Source organism: Cygnus atratus, chromosome 2 (genome assembly GCF_013377495.2).
Source record: "Cygnus atratus isolate AKBS03 ecotype Queensland, Australia chromosome 2, CAtr_DNAZoo_HiC_assembly, whole genome shotgun sequence".
In the NCBI taxonomy this organism is placed as follows: domain Eukaryota; kingdom Metazoa; phylum Chordata; class Aves; order Anseriformes; family Anatidae; genus Cygnus; species Cygnus atratus.
Window position 1 is genome coordinate 114,945,277 of NC_066363.1, and position 21,019 is coordinate 114,966,295.

Genomic DNA, 21,019 nt, shown 5'->3' on the forward strand with positions numbered 1-21,019 from the left:
CAACTTGTACATTTGTACACTTTAGCTGTATGATTTAAGCCCTTGTTGGCTAGATTTTAGTACTGCTTAAAAACTCTGTCAACATGTTTGGCATAAGGCAGGCTGTAACTAACTGCTAAGTCCAACCTATGTTTTTTATTATTTTTGCAAGTGGTCCATACAGACCCAAAGGCTTTTTACCGGCCAGCTTCAGCAGGAGGAAGAAAGGGATGGAAAAGGGCCTGGAATTAAGTATTTTTAGAGGAAATTGACTGTCCAGATTATTTGTTATTCTGAAAGCAGAATGTCGTATCTATCAAACTCAAACCAGTTCTGACACTACATGGTCGGTGGACAATGTTAAAAAGCAGACTGGAATCCTCCAAGAACTCAGAAATGGCAAAATGGGTGTAACCTAAACACACCAGACATTAACAGTTTAATTTGTGGATGAAAGAAAAGTTCCAACCCTTAAGAATAAACACACCTACAAACAGATGCTGTAATAGGAACAGTTTTGCAATACAAGATAATACTAATAAAACAGGAAGCACGGTTACAAAATCCCCTCTTGTAAGCGTCCTGATTACATCATGAATTCGAGATTATAAATTATTGTCTTTACTACTTCCTCTAGTGATTTACATGCTGTTTACCAAACAGAAATAGCACACAAAGGTTTTGTAACAGGTGTCCTATTCCGGGCACCTCTGCCGACCAGTTGCTGCAGGATGCCGATGGCGATGAGGCGCGCCAACGGAGCTCAGATTTAGACCCTGGGGCTGCGCAGCCAAAAGCCGTTGCTGCTGTTGGGATGTTGGTGGCTGGACAGACATCTTCCTTCGCAGCTACGTGATGCTCTTCTAGTTTTGCGTCTGTGTCCATGAATGCTCTGTGACTTGGTGCCAGACTGTAACTGCTCTCACAAATACCCCCCTCTAGACTAAGCACTTTTACATCAGGTCTCCATTCAGATCAGGCTAGTTTAGTTGCTGTCCTTAATTCAGGGTCTCTCCAGCACAAGCGCCCATGAATACTTCACTTTGAAGTCAGAAATTCCTTCTCGTCTTCCCCCACCTGCTGTACAAAAATACAGAGCCTCTCAGCCTCAAGAAGCCTCATCACTAGATGTGGGCTATGACCCTCCCTTGCTACAAGTCCAGCCTTGAGGGATTTCAGTTTCGTCCACCCTCCTGCTTCCCCTCGGAAGTTCTCCATCTCCTCCCACTGGGCCTAATGGTTGAGAAACATCCATGTCCAAACCTCCAAGGCAGGCTCCCCGTCAGGGAAGCAATGCACCCGGTGAAGAGCATCGAGAACAGCCCCGTCCCATCCCTGCAAGGCTGCACCAACAAATAGTCTCTTACTGGAAAGCCTGACAAAGCTGAAGAAGGCACAGGAAACCTACTGACAGCATTTTGGACCTGAGCAGGTTTTATTCTAACACAAAGCAGCCTTTAAGACCATATCCCTGTATTATTTATTTACTTACTTTTATTAGTGAAGTAATAATGACCTTTGCCCAAATAACCTACAGGTCATGTTAATTGCACAGTGAAAGGGGGAAGTGTTTAATCTTTTTAAACATAAAGCCTAGTGGCCTAGAAACCACTCTCACGTTTAATGGCTATTCAAAAAGATCATTAAAGTTTTCTCTAATCAACCACAGCATAAAGATATTCTTTAAACCATGACCTTTCACAGTTCTCAAGGTAAGAATACCTTTACTTAAAACCTAACCAGTAACGTATTGAACGTGCAGGATGGTGGTGCTTAAGAGATCACAGCAGAACACACATCCATGAATAATTTCAAAACAAATGGGAGAGAACAGTCTAAAAGTGACTTTGCTATATTTAGGAGTAGCACAATCGATACAATACAGACATCAACTCCCCAAATATAACTCGGGTCAGTCACTGATGCCTGAAGGCAATACAACTGCAGGAAAAAAAAAAAAGGAAGAAAAATGAAAAAAATCAGTCTGATAGCATAAGGTGGAAAAATTCTAATAAAAAGGTCTGCTAAACACAAAAGAAATGCTTTATTTCTTTCTTTTGAGATATTTTACCAAATTTCTATACAAAGCCTAGCAATCTTCTAGCCATTCTTCACATCTTTAGTTTTATGCTAGTCAACATGAGCTTGTTGTGCAGGCAAAAACATTCACATGCTACCACACATGCTCAAAACGACAGTAAAAAATTAGTGATAGTTTAACAACCTCTACCAACACAATAATTCTGACTTTGCAGCTCAAGGGGGTATGTTGCATTATAATCTGGATGCAATCAAATTTCTGGTGGGATTGTAAATCACTACAAAGAATAATCTGTCTGGTTGTTTACACTATTTAAAAGAATACTGGTGTCGACACCCAAAGTTTGATTTCCATGTTAGTGTGAACCCCTGCATCTGCGACTGTCTGCAGACAAATTTGTCATCTTTATTAGTCAGACATTCTGGAATAGTCAAGCATTGTATTTATGAGGTGTCCACAAACTGAAACTCCAAAAAATGCTTCCAATATAATAAAAGTTCATAAATGAAACTGAAAATATAAACCCAAAATCTCCATCCAAAGATCTATCATCAGATTGAAAGAGGTCTATGGAAACAGTACTGTGGGATTTTACATGTACTGTCTAATGACTTCTGTATCAAACATTCAATTCATGATAAAAACTTTTATTAATTTACATGGCCATGAAAACAAACAGATTTGACTACTTATGTAAAACAACAGCCTAGGTGTGGCCCTCCCCCCCAGGTAAAAAGATACATAGAATTAATCGTTATAAACTCATTTTAATAAGTGCAATTGCATCAACTGGAAGAGAGGAGCCACAACAGGAGAGTGCATCTGTTTCTAAATATTTGATTGGATATGGTTTAGTCTGCAGCCCAACCCTTATGAGAAGAGGTGCTCTTATTAAATAATACAAGTCCTTTATACATGCTGTTGCACCTGCTCTTTTCCGTGGAAAATGCATTTATTCTTCACTCCTAAGGCATTTCCAAGCTGCAGGAGCTAAGAGTAAGGAACCTAGATTTGGTGCTCCAGAACGCAACACCCACAAATCCGTGACTGGCGGTTGTGGGGAGTGACTGATTCAGTGCATTTCAAATGAATAATTGTACTTACATGTCCTGAGTTTGTAGGTACACGTTTTTGTTGTTGCCATTATATCTGAAATGCGTTTAGCATGGAATCAGCTGAAGGATACATGTATTTGCTACATCCATCCTTATGCATTAAGCTGGTTAGCTACAATTTATTTCTACATAGATACAGATGGACATCCTTTTATAGCTTCTAGATTACTATTTCAAAGTTTAAGACAGTTTAATTTGAAACTTCAATTAAGTTTCAAATCTTAATAGCTTCTCAAAAAGATTTGAAAACCTTCCCATTCATAACCTCTGCCCCTCTCTCATGGCAATGAGCCCCCAGATCCAGGGCAGCATATTCAAATAACTGAAAGGCATCCACATTGCTTCCTTATATTTCTCACTTTCTGAACTATAGTAGTATCACCAGAATGCCAGAGAATTCAAGTATTTTCAAATACTCAGAAACAGGTTCGTCTTGAGAGCCCTTACCAGTAACCTAGCTCTGCTCCCAGGGAAAATAGAGGGACTTTTATTACCCTATTGAAAAAAAAATTACCCATGGCTCAACTCAGGAAACATAACATACTTCTGTAAAATTACGTACGAGAGAGAAAGTAGAGAGAGAGCTTTCCTCTGACCTGAGAAGCCAGCTTCATCTAATCACTCCCTGATGCTGCTTATTTTTTCACTTACTCTGAATATTATCCAAAAGTTCTGATATGAAGCATGAACCATAACCACTCTCCTCCTATAAAAGAAAAAAGAAGGATTTTCTCCTCCAGAGAGGAATGACCAGGATAAAAGCCATATAAACTGTTCAAATGAAGACTATACTTCATGAGGACTTACCCAATGAGGGTTAGTAAGCCCTAGAAGTACAAAAACAATCATTCAATTTCTGAGTTACAGCATTTGTTAATTGTAGACACAATTCATTCGTGAAACTTGTCTAGTCTAAGGAACCACGATATGGCATGTGCTATCATGCAGTAACACAGGGCTGTGGCTGCATACAGAGAACAAACCCCAAATAAAAGAAATCAGCACACAAGGTTATTTTAAAATCAGTCTCAAAAAAAAACACAAACAAAAACATTTGAGGACAGAGGTAACAACGTACGTTTGTATTCATTTTAATGGTTCCTCACATAAAAGGACACATTTCTTTAAAAAACATTTTTGTTTGTTTGGTACAGAGAATTCCTGGAGGGGAAACTACCGCTTAGAGCAACACTAGTCAAAACTGTTCTCAGCTCCCAAGATCAGCCCTCCAACCAAGGAAAACAACAAACAAAAACTTCATCTGCCAAAACCAGCCCAAGTCATTTCTATTGTTGATTTCTTTTGAAGTCGATGACACTGCAGCCTAAGGCAAACATTAACCAATCAGATCCCACATTTTAGTCTTCCAAACAGCTATCCAGGCAAGATTTTGAGCTTTGAAAACACCTAAATCCACCTTTAAAAAGTTTGCTTTAACCTGATCCAACTGAACTGTGACCATGATCAAGTATTACTCTAGTGCTGCCTTTCCAAACGCAATAGCTGAAACTTGCAATTCAGATTTTGAAGACTTTTTTTTCCAAGGTAAGACCCCAATCAGTACTTGTAATTTTTTTCCTCCACATTATCCAGTATGTTGAACTATTACAACCTATCAGTACTAATCATCAGCACAGACAACAGTGAGTATCAGATAGCACACACTTGATTCCTATGATGCCCATAGCCCCCAAACATAGTAATTAAGTTCTTAAAGGTTTTTTTACATTAATGTATTTTAGGATTTCATTTAGCTCCAAGAGTCTGAGGAACTGTAGTTTTATTGAAAACTGGATATCAAAGAGATTTCTTTTGGTTATTTTTGAGTAACCACAGATACAGAAAATTTAAAAGCCTGTTTTTGTGTTGCATTAAGTTTATCCTGCCCTTTCCAGATTAATTTAGGACAGTGGAAATAAACTAGCTCCCTGATTAGTTTATTCCACAGAGGAAAGAATCAGTCACTACTAAAACTTTCTACCACTTAGTCTACAGTAAGGATGTAGCAACTCCTCCTTGATCTTATTTAACTTATCTTGCTATCAAAGTGTACATTCCCTTTATGCTTTACAATGGAACAAGAAGCATTTTTTTAATAATAAATTTAAAAAAATCCTTACATGCATCCCAGCAAAAACAACACAGTTCACCTCAGCCACACTGGCAAAATTATGTATTGCTTTTTCAGTTATTTTCCCTATGAAGGAAGTGCATAACCTCCTTAAAAGCAAAATTATTATTAATTTTTTTTTTTTTTTTTATAAACACCTCCCCCTCCTCAGTCCCCCAGAACTCAACCCACTGACACTGAATGGTTTTTACTGCTCATGCATGAAGAAGAGGTATCTGGAAGCAGTTCGCTTTCTGGCATACAGATACCTTGGAAATCAAATCACAGCGCGATCTGGCATTTGTGTGTGTGTGTATATATAGTGGCTATTACTCACACCTTACTATGATAATGTGACTTGGCAAATAGACGGAGTCAAATGCCTTCCCCCCCCCCTCCCCTCCGTGCTGCCCTGCTGGAATCGGTCCCCAGAAGTTTGAAGCAGCGAGGGCTGCAAGTACCGCACGCAGCTGGCCCGCGGCCAGGCAAGGTCTGGGGAGGCAGAGCTGAGCAGGAGTCACACGCAGCCAGAAGAAAAGCCCGCGAGACTGCAGATTAACAGCCTCCAAGAAAAAAAAAACAAAAAAAAAACATACCCAGACGGTGTTGGCCAGCTGAAATCTCGTCCTCAGCTTTGCAAGCGGTCTGTCAGACGCTAGACCTGGCAGCATCTGAGGCCAGCGGCACGGCTCCGTTTGCAGGCTGCTCAGATAACAACCGCACGGCTAACAAGATGGACTCGGAGAAGTTATTTTGAGTTGCAACAGCTAGCGCCTATCTTATCGAGAGCTGGATGAGCACAATCACTGCTGTTACTTGCTTCACATCTTCTCGTGAAGGAACAGAAAGAATTTTACTCATGGCACCAAATGACAGAGCAAACAGCACCCAGGGAAGCAGGGCGCGTACTCTGCAGTCACCCATACCTCCCATACCTCCCCTTCTTCTCACAGGCAGTCCCACTGACACAGGTTTGAACCATAACTCTTGTTTTCTTGTAGAAATACCCACCCAGGCTCTTCCTAGCAATGACAAAGGACCCAACAGAACCACCGTGTGGTGGCACTGCTCAAAGCTGCAGCCTGCAAAACAAGCCCTCCCTCCGTAGCCAAGGGCTGGGAAGCCCCCAGCTGCAAGCAGAAGGTGGCAAAGTACTTTGCACTTTCAACGCAATCCCTGAGTGGCAGGGAGATGTGTTGGAAAGCACAACCAGAAGGAAAAGGGGCACTGCTGCACCTCAGATGAAGCAGTGCTTTGGAGGTGAGCAGCAGGATGACAGAGCACAGCATTCCTCATTTGCTCCACAAAAACCTGCTGCACTTGGAGAACAAACATCAGACCCAACACTAAAAGTCACTGCCATAGCGTATGGCTTACTGAATATTCCTCGCCAGGCAAGGTTAAGCGTTGAAGGACAGCCTAACCTTGCTACAAGTTCAGATGAAGTCATAAGGCTGCATGAGGAAGTTTGGCATAAATAAATAAATACGTTGGTACTTGCATGACTCCTTATGCAGCTACACCTTGGCAGTGGATTGCTCTTAGCTCAGTCACACAGCTATTACCAAAAGCAAAGAATGGTCATCATAAATCTCATTCTCCCATAGTGGTGGCACCTACAGTTTAGGAACAATGGTCCCATCAATCTTCCACACCCACTGCTGTCTACCAAATACCATATTTCCCATTAAGTATTTCATGAACTGATTTAGTATGATTCGATACACCAGCTGCAATCACATGGCCTTTTGGACTACTGTGACTTTCAGAAGTCAGGCATTATGTTACTTATTTGTCATTAGAAAACCCCACGTGCTGTAAAAAGGTACATATGGTACCTAACCAGCAGTAAGAGTTAAAGAATGGGTGCTTTTCAGCTCTCTAAACTACGCTGTGTCTTTTTTTTTTTTTTATAGTTTGGGTAACAAATTGTGGAAGAAGCTAGTATGAGGCTTTGTTTCTCTCTAACACATGTATTATGATCTGTTCCCCCTCTTCCCAAAAGAAAACCCACCAAAAGGTTGCAGGATTTTTTTTCCTGGCAATAAGACGCTGCTCTAACAGTGCCACACACAAACTGGATGAGCAGCCAACTGCTGAGTGGGAGGCTCATTAAAAAGGGCCATTTGCTTGCCATATGTCTCTTTCTTCTAGACGAGACTAATTCTAGTCATTAGAGCTCCAACCAGAAATAGAGATTAGCAAAGCCACTTTTTGTTAAAACGGTACCAGAAAAGAGCTTCAGCCCCACCACCTCTTCCTGCTCCTGTCCTCCATCGCCACCCAGACTGCTGCTATTGTCTCTTTCCACCACCACCACCTCCCTTTCATTCCTCTCCCTCCCCGGTACCGCTGTAGCATTTCCCCTGCTCTTTCCCACACCCAGCATGACGACTGCAGCAGGGTAAGGCGACGAGATCAGCTGAGCTTGTCTGCCACCGAGCAGCCTGCACACTGTGCTCCCAGCTTGGGAAGGCAGCACAAACACATCTGCTCCCAACCGTGCCCCCGGAGCAGCTCCGGTGGGCCTTCAGGTCCACACTGTGCATCTTCAGCAGCACACCACACCAGCAGGGGAACAGAAGTAACTCAGAGGCACCCATAGGATTCCTGCAACGGTCAATTGACAAAAATAAGTGTCAAAAAGAAAAGTCAAAAAATGAAATAACAACAGAAACACCAGAGAAAATCCGCCCTAAGATTTCAAATACATCTCTAAGCTTCTTTTTTAGATTAAGATAAGGCAGTTTTTCAGATGGGAACATATGCACACTAGATCTTATTATAAATGTCAGTCTCTTCTATTTACATACTGTTTTAAGACACTGCCAGTCTGAAGTCAAATTCGGGTTCTCCATCAATTTTCAGTTAGCAAGTTTGTCTAAATTCCCGGTATGTTTCTATAGCAACTGTCCTCCTGGAGGATCTGAAAGCGCTTCACAAGAAAACCAATACCCTGCACAGTTACAAGAAGCCATCACTTCACCCATCTAACATCTCAGCAATGTCTAGAGAAGATGAGAGCCGATTTATTGTCACACCGAGACTTTAATTAATAGTATTCCTCATCGCACACCACAGGATATGCTGTACTTGCTGTACTCCTTCCCCTCCTCTGTGTGAGGAGCACATCCTTCCTAGTATCTGGATCTGGGTTTGGGTTTCTATTTAACACTCCTAAGAATCTCTCAACTCAGACACAAAGGTCAAGCGAAGCACTGCTTCATTTTTCTTTGGCGATGCCATTTGTACAGCAAGTGTCATAGTGTCGTAATTCCCCACCCACCCTCCCCTTTGAACCCCAGCAATGAACAGGAACACAGCAGCTACAGAACTGGATTATGCAAGCTACCCTGCACACCCGTCTCACCAACATTTCATTTTTCCTATCCAGCTTCACAGAAGTCCCACTGATCCTACACAGCCCTTATTTACATAGCAGAGGCCTGTGCAGTATTTTATCAGAGATGGTTTCCCCAGTTGCTACTTCCTCCTGCACTCCCTTTCTCCCCCACAGATACACATCCTGTACTCGCTTCTGCTTAAGTGTTTATTAATGCAAAAATAAAGTAAAAAAAAAATTCTCTTCTGGCAGAAGATGACAACCGTGGCTCCTATCAGGTTGATGAAGACCTTCAGAAACCTTCAGGCGTGACCGTGCATCCTAATGGCCTGTTCCTCTTCCTTTCTTCTGCACGTGTGCAGCCACTGTGACAAAAACGGGCCCTTTCACGTGGTGAGCTGGTCCACACACCTGCTAGGAGAGGGATCAGGTGAGCATAGTGCTACAAGGCAACAGCGAACAGCCACGGCCGGCTCGAATTGTTCCAGCCACCCAAAGGCAGCCAGCCCTGGCTGGCTATTCCCAGTCTACTGCAGTATGAAATTCATGTGAGATGGACCAGAAAAGGTTGAGCCAGTGACAAAGAGACTGCTGTGAAGGTGACTCCTCTGTAAACGTAACCTTCCTGGTAGTTGGATTTAAAAGGCCCTTCTTAGTCCATGTAGGCTCACCAGGCAATCGTTCCGAGTTAGAGGACCCTCATGAAAGCCCGCATTATACAGTATACACAAGTGCTCTGCCTTTCCTTCTTTGCCCTGGTTTTGCCTTCCTTTGGGATCAAACCGCACACTCTGGTTCACAAGAAAAGTTGAGTCTCATTGCAGAGGAAATAAGGCACAGGCTTCAGTTTCCATCTGTTGCTTAGGTCCTTCAGAAGGAGAAGATAATTACCTCTGCTGCTCCCAGTCGGGTAAAAATGGTCACCCTTACTATTAGCTTTAACAGCTTCCCCCCTCCCAGCACACACTGGAACAAGTTCATCTCTGCCACCTGAGAAGAGCGAGTCTCTGCACAACAGTTCACGGCAGAGAAAAAAGCCAGCTCTTCCACTCCTCGAAGTTTCAAAGCTCACAGAAGTGCCTTTCCCTGACACAGCAGAATCACCGTCTTGGATCACAGGCTAAATTAAACACACAAATTACATTCTCCATATAAACACAGTTATACAGGGCTTAAATAGCACGGTTTTATTTTACTGTTGGCACCAATAGGTACAGTAGTTCAGCCGAAGCCCAAGCCGTCCGTGATGTCAGTTGCTTTAATAGGCAGCGCTGACGCGACCGGCTTTCGTTCCCAGACGTGAAGTGTGCTGGTTTCCATGGGGAGGATGCTGACTGAAGAATTCCTACCACACTTCCTATCAGTTGTTTTGAGCGGCAAATACTGGCTCCAGGGAAAAAAAAGTCTGTTCTGGCATCCCAAAATTCACGAGATGACATCATCCTGCGCAGCAGATTTCTCTGCTGCTCCCCCCCAAGCGCACACAACCTATCGAGAACCCTGCTGCAGATTCCTGCCAGCTGGGTCGTGTATTTAAGGAAGGGAAAGACATTCATAATTTCTGGCTTGCTCGTTTGCCATGTTAGCTCAGCTACAACAGTTCCTCTCCAAGCCTGAGGAGCAAAGGGACGCTCAGTCTATAGGATCTCCTAGACTAATTGTAAAACCTCATGGCAATTTCTTCCATCCCAAATTCCCACGCAGATCTACACCGTGCAACAAGTCAGAATATCAGCAAAAGAAAAAGAGGGGACAAACCTGAGGCAAAGTAAACCTATATGCAGAAGAGACAGCCAAATAAAGTTTTTTATGTTTGTTTAAAAAAAGAGTATGCAATAAACCATATTGCAATCCCCTAAACACTCAGGATTGTACTTCTCTGCAAAAATCTTCATCTGCTACCAGCACGCACTACGATCCAGGTAAGATTAAGAGTCATGGGACAGTCGAATTGGTGACCGCAACAGTCTTTGCAAGGATTTTATAGCAGTCACGTGCTTTATTTCTTCATTCTGCACCTGCTGCTCTATTCATACAAAAGCACAAAACCCAACTTCATGCACTGGAGTTAAGAGATTAGCAAAAGACATCATTATCGAGATGAACTATCAACTCGAAACATACCGGTTTCCAGCTGAAACAGTCTTTTTTTTTAAAACAAAAATTCAACTTTTTCACAGAAGAGAAGGCAAATTATTTTACAGATTAAACTGTGACTGTGCCTTTACAACAGACTTTTCTTTACTGTCTTCTCTCATCAAGGGCCGACTTTGAGGCCAGATGGTATTAAACCTAGAAAAGTTAGGTGGTTATATGAGTCAGAAAGGTGCCCTTGTGGCCAAGACAGCCAACAATATCCTGGGATGCATTCAGAAGAGGAGTATTGCCAGCAGGTCGAGGCAGGTGATCCTGCCCCTCCACTCAGCCCTGGTGAGGCCTCACCTGGAGTGAGGTGTCCAGTTCTGGGCTCCCCAGTACAGGAGGGATGTGGAGCTACTGGAGCGAGCCCAGCGGAAGGCTACGAAGATGATCAGCGGAGTGGAGCATCTCTCTCGTGAGGAAATGCTGAGGAATCTGGGCCTGTTTAGCCTGGAGAAGAGTAGACTGAGAGGGGGTCTTACTGATGTATATGAATATCTTAAGGAATTGTATCAAGGGGATGGGGCCAGACTCTTTTCAGTGGTGCCCAGCGACAGGACAAGAGGCAATGGGCACAAACGGAAACATGAGAAGTTCCAACCGGGCATGAGGAAAAACTTCACTGCGAGGGTGACAGGGCACTGGCACAGGTTGCCCACAGAGGTTGTGGAGCCTCTTTCTCTGGAGATATTCAAAGTCTGCCGCCTGGGCGTGATCCTGTGAAACGTGCTCTAGATGATCCTGCTTCAGCAGGGGGGTTGGACTGGATGGTCTCCGGGGGTCCCTTCCAACCTCAACCACTCTGTGATTCCGTGATATATATGCATGTACACATGCACACACACTCTTCTACTTCAGGAAAACAGGTGTGAATTACAGGCTTGCAATTACAGACTACGGGCTAACAGAGCTTCTCTCTTTGAGCTTCTAATTATGCTTCAAGTTTTCTAACAGCATGGTTAAACCTGGCTAAACATCTACTTCAGGGTAGGAAAGGATGAAACAGCTTCACACTTAGTTCACTTCTAGTTCCCAAATGATGCCTAAAACAGGCAGTTTTTCCACCTATCCCACTCCCAGCATGCAGGAGGGAGGTATTATGGCAAAGAACATATGGTCCTGCTTTGCAGGTGTATCTCCATCTCCAGCCGTCCTATCTGGAAACCTATGCACGTACAGAAATGCTTGTCCCTCCCCAGCTTAACCGACAGGAGGTTAACAACCAGGTATGCTGCAGTGCTCATGTACCTCCTCCCTTTTAAAGCCTTAATTTACAGCTCAAGGAAGAAGAGAACGGCTTCCTCTTGGGAACTCAGGAGCCACATTCCCAGCTTCCTCGTAGCCAGTACTTAGGGCAGTCTCAAGTGGCTGGAAACGTGGGAGCAGACCGGAACCTCGAGCGTAGCCCTAAATATATGCCAAATTCCAGGGTGGATTAGCCTTTTCCCCTGAGCTTCCTAGCAGTTGTGTTAGGCAACTTTTAAGAGCACTTCAGCCTTTCTGCTGTCATGCAGATGAGCCCAGTGCTCCACCGTACCAGCCAAGAGCTAGGGCAAAGTAATTCAAGCAATGCTGAGCAAATCCTGTGTGATTTCGCCCATCTCACAGCCTTCTGGGAACCAGTTTCCTGGCTGCTGTTCTAACCTTCCCTCAATTGCAATCTTTTAAGAAGTCATCCTCCCCAGTTAATTTCTTTTGTATAAGCCTCTAGAGTTCTCTCCTAACTGATGCAGCTCCTATCAGCTTCTTCACTGCCCCCAGAGATCTGAAGCAAACAAACAAAAACCTTACAGTGAATGCTTCTAAGGTCACAGCTGAATTTCAGCAAGCTGCAAGTTTGCAGACTTGGAGTAACAGCCAAGAAGCGTGGAAGTCTGAGAAGAACATGTGATACTTCAAATCAGCAGTTGTAAAAGCTGCAAGTTTTCCTCTCTCCTCCTACTCCCTTTCCCTCTCACCAAGAAAACATGAAGTTCAGTGCTGAGGCAAACCTTAGGCTTTTTAACAAGGGTAAGGTTGCACTCAGAAGACAAAGTAGAGAAAAGGAAAACGGCTGTATCTAAAGACAAACACCTCTTTATGACTAACATGTCACTGAAACAGTATAGAAAAATATCTCTTTCGTCACAAGTTTTTGTTTCTTTCAAGGCACCAAGCAAATCCCTTGAAACAAATCAAATTTGATACAAACTTGAGTCTACAAATCACAAACTCTTCTCCCAGGTTGGAAAGGAAGACAGAAAAATCAGGTGTTCTCTCTCTGTGAGCTTCTGGGACATAATCTCTCTTCCTCTATCCCTGGCAGAAATCCCACCCTGTGAACTAACCCTACCTTTCCGACTGCACCGCAGAGCAGCAGGCTGTGATGGCTGCAGACTCCACATCAGTTTCAGATGTTTCAGCCGGGCCAGGCAGCAGGACTGGAGGTAGATGGGAGCTCAGACAGAGTTGAATGGGGTTTCACCGGTATGCTGACTATGAACTTTGATGCTTCCATCAACCACCCTGGAATTCAAGTAAATTCTACAAATTCCGTAGATGGGAGACTCCACAAGTCTCTCATAGACATAAGATCGTATATATACAAAGAGAAAAGCAGTCTGTCTCACGGTCTGCTGATTTTAATAAGGATGATAATTTCAAAGAAACGGGACGCTGCAAAAAAAAGGCTGGCTGATTTCAGAGATACAAAGTTGAAAGTACTTCAAAAGATTATCAGCAGTTCAGCCTGATGAAGAATGGTACACTGCTGTTTCACCAGAAGCTGCGTTTGAATCATCTCCCCACACAGAAGAGGTATTTCTGATCCATAGCGTGCATCCTGGGAAGCTGCCAGCACGCAATACTAGAAAGCTAGTACTGTACATATTCCTTAATATGTACATGCACATATTCCTTAATAGGTTAAAAAAACTAACAACACAAAGTAGAAGAGATTCTCCAATACAGGTGGTCAGACAAAAGTGGAATGTTTCATTAAAACTTATGTAAAATACTGCTACTTCATCTGACTGGGTGCTTGGTGGGCAGGGGAAGGATGAAAGAACAGGAAGAATATGATCCTGGAGGTGTGAAAGAAATGGGAAATTTTTGCCAGCATTTTCTGTGCCTGCATTTTTTATCCTGTGACTTGACATTGCACTGCTGGTCAATGGAGAGACATCTGCCAAAGGTTAAAAGGCACAGAAATGTGGAATAACAAACAGATAGGGCCGTGGTGAATCATGGCAAGTCTGACATCAGCTTAACTTTATGGTAAGTTTATGGAAGAAAAATATAACACCATAAAAATTAAGAATATAGAGATTTGTTCATGTATGGAAGAGCAATTCACCCATTATTCCTCAATGACAGATTTATAAAATCCAGGAATATGAAGACAGTTGACAGACCACAAGGCCTCGATTCCCTAGAATAGAAAAACAGAGTCTTTGGCAAGGAAAAAGAAGAGAAAAACCAAACAAGAAAACTAAGTAGATAAATACAGATTAAGACAGTTATTGTCCTGACAGAGAAAACATGGAATGGTGCTCTGTGAGCAATGTGATGTGTTTTGGAGATTGCTGTTCTCAGACCTCCCAACTGAAGATACAAACTCTGCAATACCCAGGCACTGTTCTACAATGACACTTATAAATGAATACTGAAGATACATTTTTCTCTTCAGTTATGGGGAGAAAAGGGTTGCAGTTCTCAGGAAAGTTCACAAAAATCAAATATTTAGTGTTACAAGCCTCCTATTTCTGTTTTAAACCCATGAAGACCATATGCTGGTGGCAGTGTTTTTATTAGCAGTACCTGTGAAAAAAGCTTTCATACCTCTGACTGCTTTTAAGATCAAACAACCTTTTTGAAGAAAACTAAACGAAAACAAAACTTGAGTACCGGGGGGTTAAACGTGGGGGTTGTTTTTTTGTCTTGGTTTTCTTCTGAGGACATATACTCATTAATCATTTACCAGCCCATACACACATGACAGCCTCTTTCAGAACCACTGAATTCAGGCCCTGTTCTCTAGAAGCTGTATGCAGTTGTACAGCATAAAAGCCCCAGAACTATGCGATAGTTGGGTGCCAGGTTAAGTTCAAAGCAAAACACAAATTAAACTGCAAAACACATTTCATATCAGGGAGTGGTGTACCTGTTTGCTGGAGAGGACTCACCTAAGTAAGTTCCCTACTCCAAAGCAGTGTCCCTCCCTGTTCCAGATCTCACCCACTTCTTTGAACTTAAAAGTTACTCCATCAGAGCTGTACTCCCCCACTTACACAAAAGAACAAGCTTACCTCTTCCTGACACCATCTTCTGTTTGCAGTGAGGCAAAGGTGAGTAAAAGGGCCCTTTGTCCACCACTACCTGAACTGAACTTAGGCCAGCAAAGCACCCCATCTGTCCCCAGAGTGATTCAGGCTGGCAATAGCTGCCCTAAAGTCATTAATCGACGAACATTCACCAGTCTAGAGTCTGCTCTTCTCTCCAAAGCCATGAAGAGAGCCACAGAGCACACTTACAACAGAGCTAACCTGCCACTAAACACCTAACAGTGTTTGGCATCACCACACTTTCACATCTGGGATTGAAGAGATTCAAGGGTTGACCTGTTGTCAACATCTCGAGACAACTAGGAGATGCCTAACTCACACCACACTTCAGCACTCTCCTCTCTGTGTCCACATCCTGACCATCCCAGAGCGGGCAGCAGGAGGCTTGGTGGCACTGCACAACTGCCTTAGAGGCGGGCGTGCCTTCCTTCGGACAGGAGACAGGAACGGCTGCTGCACGTTGCAGCGTCTCAGGGAGTTCTCCAGCTCCGCAGCTGCAAAGGCAAGTTCACTCCTGAGAAGACCTGCAGAGAGAGCCTTCCTCCGTGTTAACAGGATGCAGTGAGGCACGGCCATGATTAACAAATCAAACTAGTAGAAACAGGTTTCAGTAGGACGTTCATTTACACTGGTTCAAAAACCAGAGAAGGGATTTCTGACTCATTCCCACCAGCTGCCCCACCTGGGGAAGGCTCACACGATGAGGCTGTGTATTTCTTCATGTAAAAGACATTAAGAAAGCTATCGGTATTCTTAGGTAAGCAGCCGGACAGGGCACAAGTGATTACTCTGTATTAGTAATTGTACACCTTCACTTTGTGGCTGGGAGGCATGAGGTCACAGGAAGAGTATTTCCAACACCCCGGATATGTTACAACACGGCACACCCTGGAATAGGGTGTTACTTTCTAGTGTCTTAATAGAAGTATTTTCTTTATTACTTGCCTTGTACGAACACACAGATGGCAACACTGATGCAAGAGCTATTTCCCTCCAACCTCTGGACAAAGCTGATTAGAAGAAAAATAAGTGGTAGGAAGGCTGATTTTTTAAATAAAGTCATCATTTTGAGGGAACATCTTTGCTGTCAGAAGGGAAAACCCACTAACAGACAGGACAAGGGAGCAAATGAACCATCAGTCACAACAACAGAGATAAGGCACTAGAAAACAACAGTAAAGGCCCTGTTACAATTTGATTAAACATGGGAGGGAGTATCTGGGGCAAAGTAACCTCGATGCTGCCGGCTCATCCCACAGTATTTCTTCTTTCACTGCGTATGCTCACCAATACTACTCTGGCCTCTGAAAGAAAAGGCCGTGCTGTGTAGGCAAGAGTACGCACACACTCGTGTCTCGTTCCACGGCCCTCCGTGCTGCTTTACCTGTACAGCAAGTTTAGGTAACCACATCCAGCTCCATCCAACTCCAAAGCAGCGATCTGCACCCAGAACAAACCATGGCCACGTAGCGCAGGCATGTACAACAGCCTGAACCCGGACTCGTTAGAGTCAGAGCAGGGTACCTCTGGGTCTTGAGCTGATAAAACCTCAATAGCGCTTTTGGTTTGACCTCTATAGCCCCAGAACCTGACACAAGAAGGATCAGACATCACCTGAGGCCCATGGTGTTCAAGCCCTCTGACCGTGGCTTCAATCACTTTCAGTTATCACAGAACACGTGCAAGAAGCAGCCACGAACGCCTGCAGCTCCCCACACAGCTACCTCTGCACAGAGAACAAGAGGCATTTGTCTTGACAAGAAGCAGCACAGCGAAGTTTAATTCTGCAGGATACCAAATTCAGATCATACAACAGCATTTTTCAGAGGTTACTACAGGAGACGTTTATCAAGGTGAAGATACACAGCGCTGCCTCAGCCTGAACTAGGGGTAACATTTGTTGTCAGCTGTAGGGTATAGGTGATGCACATTCATTTCTGGAGTAGAAATTTAATATTAGGGATATAGTAGCAGGAACAGTATAAAGCTAGCTCAAACAGAGAGCAGGTAAGGCCTTGTTAGAAGTATCAAGTGTGAATGATGGGAACTTGAGGAGGGGAAAGGACACCCAAGCAATGCCTGTATGCTGCAGTGGTTTGCCCAGGAGTCCTGGGAAGTCTGCTCTCTTACAGCAAGACAGGAGACTACCAGGACAGTAATTTTGATCCACTCTTCATTCTACACGCACGTGAAGACCTCCTTTGTTTTAGGAGTCAGAAACACATTAGCCATTTGTTTTTAATTACATGAGAATCGAACTTGATGCTACATTAATTTAGCTTTTACTCTAAAGAGAAGCAGACTGGAAAGAGTATTCAAGAGGGAATGCTTAGACTAACAGCTGTCATATATGAGTCTTCTCTGACAGCAACAGCAACAATTAACTATGTCAGACACCCCCAAACAAAACAACTGGGGTAGTAGCTTCCCAGTAACAGGACTGCAGAACAGAGGATCTGTTAACAAAATTTCACATAAATGTAAAATACAGATTTTCTTTCTTTAACAAGGCTTTATTACATTTAGGTCTAATAAGTGTATCAAAACCTGATTTAGCAAATAACAAAATAAGATTTACGTTATACTAGTATTTATATATGCGAGCGATGACTTTGTGGTACTTAAACCCATAATCTCAGGGGAATAAAATCAATTTCAACTTCCCTTTCTGCTAAACAGTAGCAACCAAAATGATGCTATGATCTGCTACTTTAAAATCTTGGGGGGGGGGGGGGGGGGGGGGGGGAGAAGAATGAAATTATAGCATTAAATATGAAAGAAATCTGGAAGGTCATTTTAATAAATGTTTATATTCAACGTCTAAGGACCTTTCTGGTAGGCAGTATAAGCAACCATGCCAACTGCATATTTGTAGTTGATGTCTTACCTGACAGAACTTTAAAGTGAAAGCGTGCAAAAAAAAAATCAGCAGTCATAACCCAAAACTTACAGGCAAACGTACGTGAACTGTATTGTTGTATGAAGACAAAATCCCACCTCTAAAACCAAAAACTAAGGGCTGAACCCCATAAAAACAGCCTGCCACCTGTTCCAGTTGTGTTTTCTGCAAAGATGGGAAGTTCTTGCATGTAAATGGAGAGCTGTACAAGCAAGCTCACAAGGCTATGGCCAGCTGAACACCCTACCTTTTGGTAGCAACACATCCTGCTCAGAGAAGTTCATGATTCTGGAGCACTCCCACTGCCCAGCCTTCTCATGGCTTACCACAGAGCAGATACCCAACCTGGCTCTTGAGCTAGAAGCATAAATGCATCAGGGCAGTACCCAGCCCAACAAGCCTTCTGCAGCAGCAACATTAAGCACAGCCACTTTCACGTGGGGTTCTGGGTCCCAAAAGCATGTCATATGGGGTTCTGGATCCCATGAACTGTACAATGCAGCCCTGACAACTCACTTAGTGTTACCTTACAGAGCCCTGTATCATATTCCATGGCAGCACAAATTTATTTTTAGGGTATGGAAGATATCTCTAAATGCTTTTGGAGGTTAGCACCCAAGCACCTGGTTGCAGTGCTTTTCTAGCTACGCCTTCACATCCTTAGACACACCTCTCCTTTCTCAGAGGCAAACTTACATTGCACAATCTGATACCGCAAGTTAGCACTGACCATTTCTGTGAGGTTCCTTTGGCAGCACTGGATCGCACCACTTGTTTAGCATGTGCCTTTACTACGTGGCAATTTCTGAACTTTCCTGTATTTTTGTCTCATAAATGAGGAGTTTACAGCAGGGAACTTTCTGGAGGTTGTTTGACAGCAAAATGTGTTCTGTCAACTAAACACACTCTTCCTGCATTAACACAAGCCAGGAAGAAAACCACATCAATGGTTTTTGCAATATCCTAGGGAACAGACTTTGAGTTTACATAGATATCAGCAAAATCAAGCCAAGCATGAACGAAACATGAAGAACCAGGAAACCCTGCCTCGCAGATCTTTGTTACGTTCTTTACAAATTAAGAACCAAGCTTTAGTAAACCCCTTAGGAGTCCGACCTTCTTTTACACCAATAAAACAGTTTATTTTCTGTTCTTCCAGGAATCAGTGAGAATTTCAAAATGCACCATTCAGCCTGAAAGAAGTGAAGTGTTTATCTGGCCACGGCACTGAAGCTTATGGAGTCAGGAGGTGTGAAAAAAGAACGGTTATTAAGCACATGCACTAGAAACTGCTTATACTAAAAAAGTTAAATTCAAAGAATTTTAATGCCATGTATATTATGATACTATGTGCTAACAGACCGAAGCTTTTAAACATGTCTTAAAAAAAATTAACCTGCCAGAAGCCAGCTCCAAGGAGAAACAGCTTAAGTTCCATCACTGAAATGCAGTGCATCACTGCAGTGGCAGCACTGGTGCGATTAAAGCAAATCTCAGTCAGCTCTCGTACAACTCATCCCACCCTCATTACACCAACATTTAAAAAAAGAGACAGTAAGACAGCTGAATTGATTAATCGATCGACGACTGACTATATGAAAGACAAAGAGAAAGCACAGTACTAAGCACACACCTTTGCTCTGTAGCCATGGCTCTTTGAGTTTACACTTCCCAGCCTTCTACATTTTTGCATCTTAATCAGACAATACTGCTCTATTCAGCTTGTCAATAAGGACATTAAGCAGTGGGAAGTTAGTAAAATAATTTCTTAGGAAAGCAAAACTAATTTGCAATTGTAAAATAAATATTGATTAGTTGTGCCATACCTACCTACGGGGAACAACGGTATTACTGCATCATCCAAAGAGGCAGGCAGCAACAAAGAAATGTCAAGGAGCAGCAGTGTAAAACCTCAGTATTGTTATGAATGCTCCCTAGCTTTTAACACAGAAATATTTTGAAAATATTTTTAAATAAACCCCATTTATTTAAGTAAACCCCATTCCATCTTTGATCATTTCAGGGCATTTTCAAACTTCCATACTTTTGCTACCATGTTCACAGGTGAAAAAGGCTGGCAATTCATTAAGCTCAAATTAAAACCGATTCCTCTACATCACTGTGTGTTCTCTAAGCATGCTACCCAATCATCTATTTAGTACCCCTGGGAGTACATCAGTTTTTCTTGCACTTGGTAGCATTATCAAAAGGTCACGGTCACCAATATCTGCGACTTAGCTTCACTCCATCAATTAAAGTGACCAATGTAAGCGGTAGGTGATTCATCCTCTTTGAATTTGTATTTCAGGTTAACAACAACTTTACCTGCATAATGTACAGGGATTTCTATCTTTGGCCCTATGACGTAGTGGCCCTCCTCCAGACTGTGAGCTGTAATTGTTGTCCACTGCCGACATGAATGAATCAGAAGGTAATCACTCTCTCGAAGGCCTTCTACAGTTTCTCCTGCAAAACAGATGTATTTTTTTTTTAAATTAATTGCATATAGAATTAGGAAAACTTCACAATAAGCATTTTATTCTTATTACTGCATATTTTTCAGACGTTTTGATATTTAAAAATCCAATTAAGTTTTAATTCTAAACAGTATTCATTTTGCAATGTAAGCACTTTATATCTTCAAGGAAACAAACATAAAACAACACAGTGCCTGCCTACAAGTACCACAGAGATGTACTCTAGATTACTCAGCAGTGGCTCTCAGGCTACTTTTTCAGTTTTCTGCATGAACAGACTTTTCATATCCCTGTTTATGTCTGCCTATCTCGCTTAATACGTATGCTCGAGACTTCTTAACTTTTAAACAAAGGAAAGTTATAAATAAACATGTCAGTTATGAGGTTTCGGAGGTATCAAGAGAAAAGTACATTTTCATATGTTAAAAGATCAGCACCACAATAATCTGTAGTCACCTGAAGCCAAACCTTGTTCATTGCTATTAAGTAACTGGGTACCTCACTTGCAGATACAGAGATCTCAGCTCTGTCACTCTATCCCTTTGCAAGTCACTAGGTAGTCAGACGTTTCTATATATCTAAAATTAATTAGGA

The 21,019-nt window shown here is 42.7% G+C and overlaps 1 protein-coding gene across 4 annotated transcripts in view; it reads right to left on the reverse strand.

Moving 5' to 3' along the window:
• The window catches only part of GAREM1 (GRB2 associated regulator of MAPK1 subtype 1), a 103,271-nt gene that overhangs the window by 59,070 nt on the left and 23,182 nt on the right, over positions 1-21,019 (reverse strand). For all 4 annotated transcript variants that reach the window (XM_035553128.2, XM_035553131.2, XM_035553130.2 and 1 more), the window contains one exon: positions 20,274-20,414. In XM_035553128.2, the coding sequence (XP_035409021.1) occupies positions 20,274-20,414 (141 nt within the window). The remainder of the gene's footprint in view (positions 1-20,273; positions 20,415-21,019) is intronic.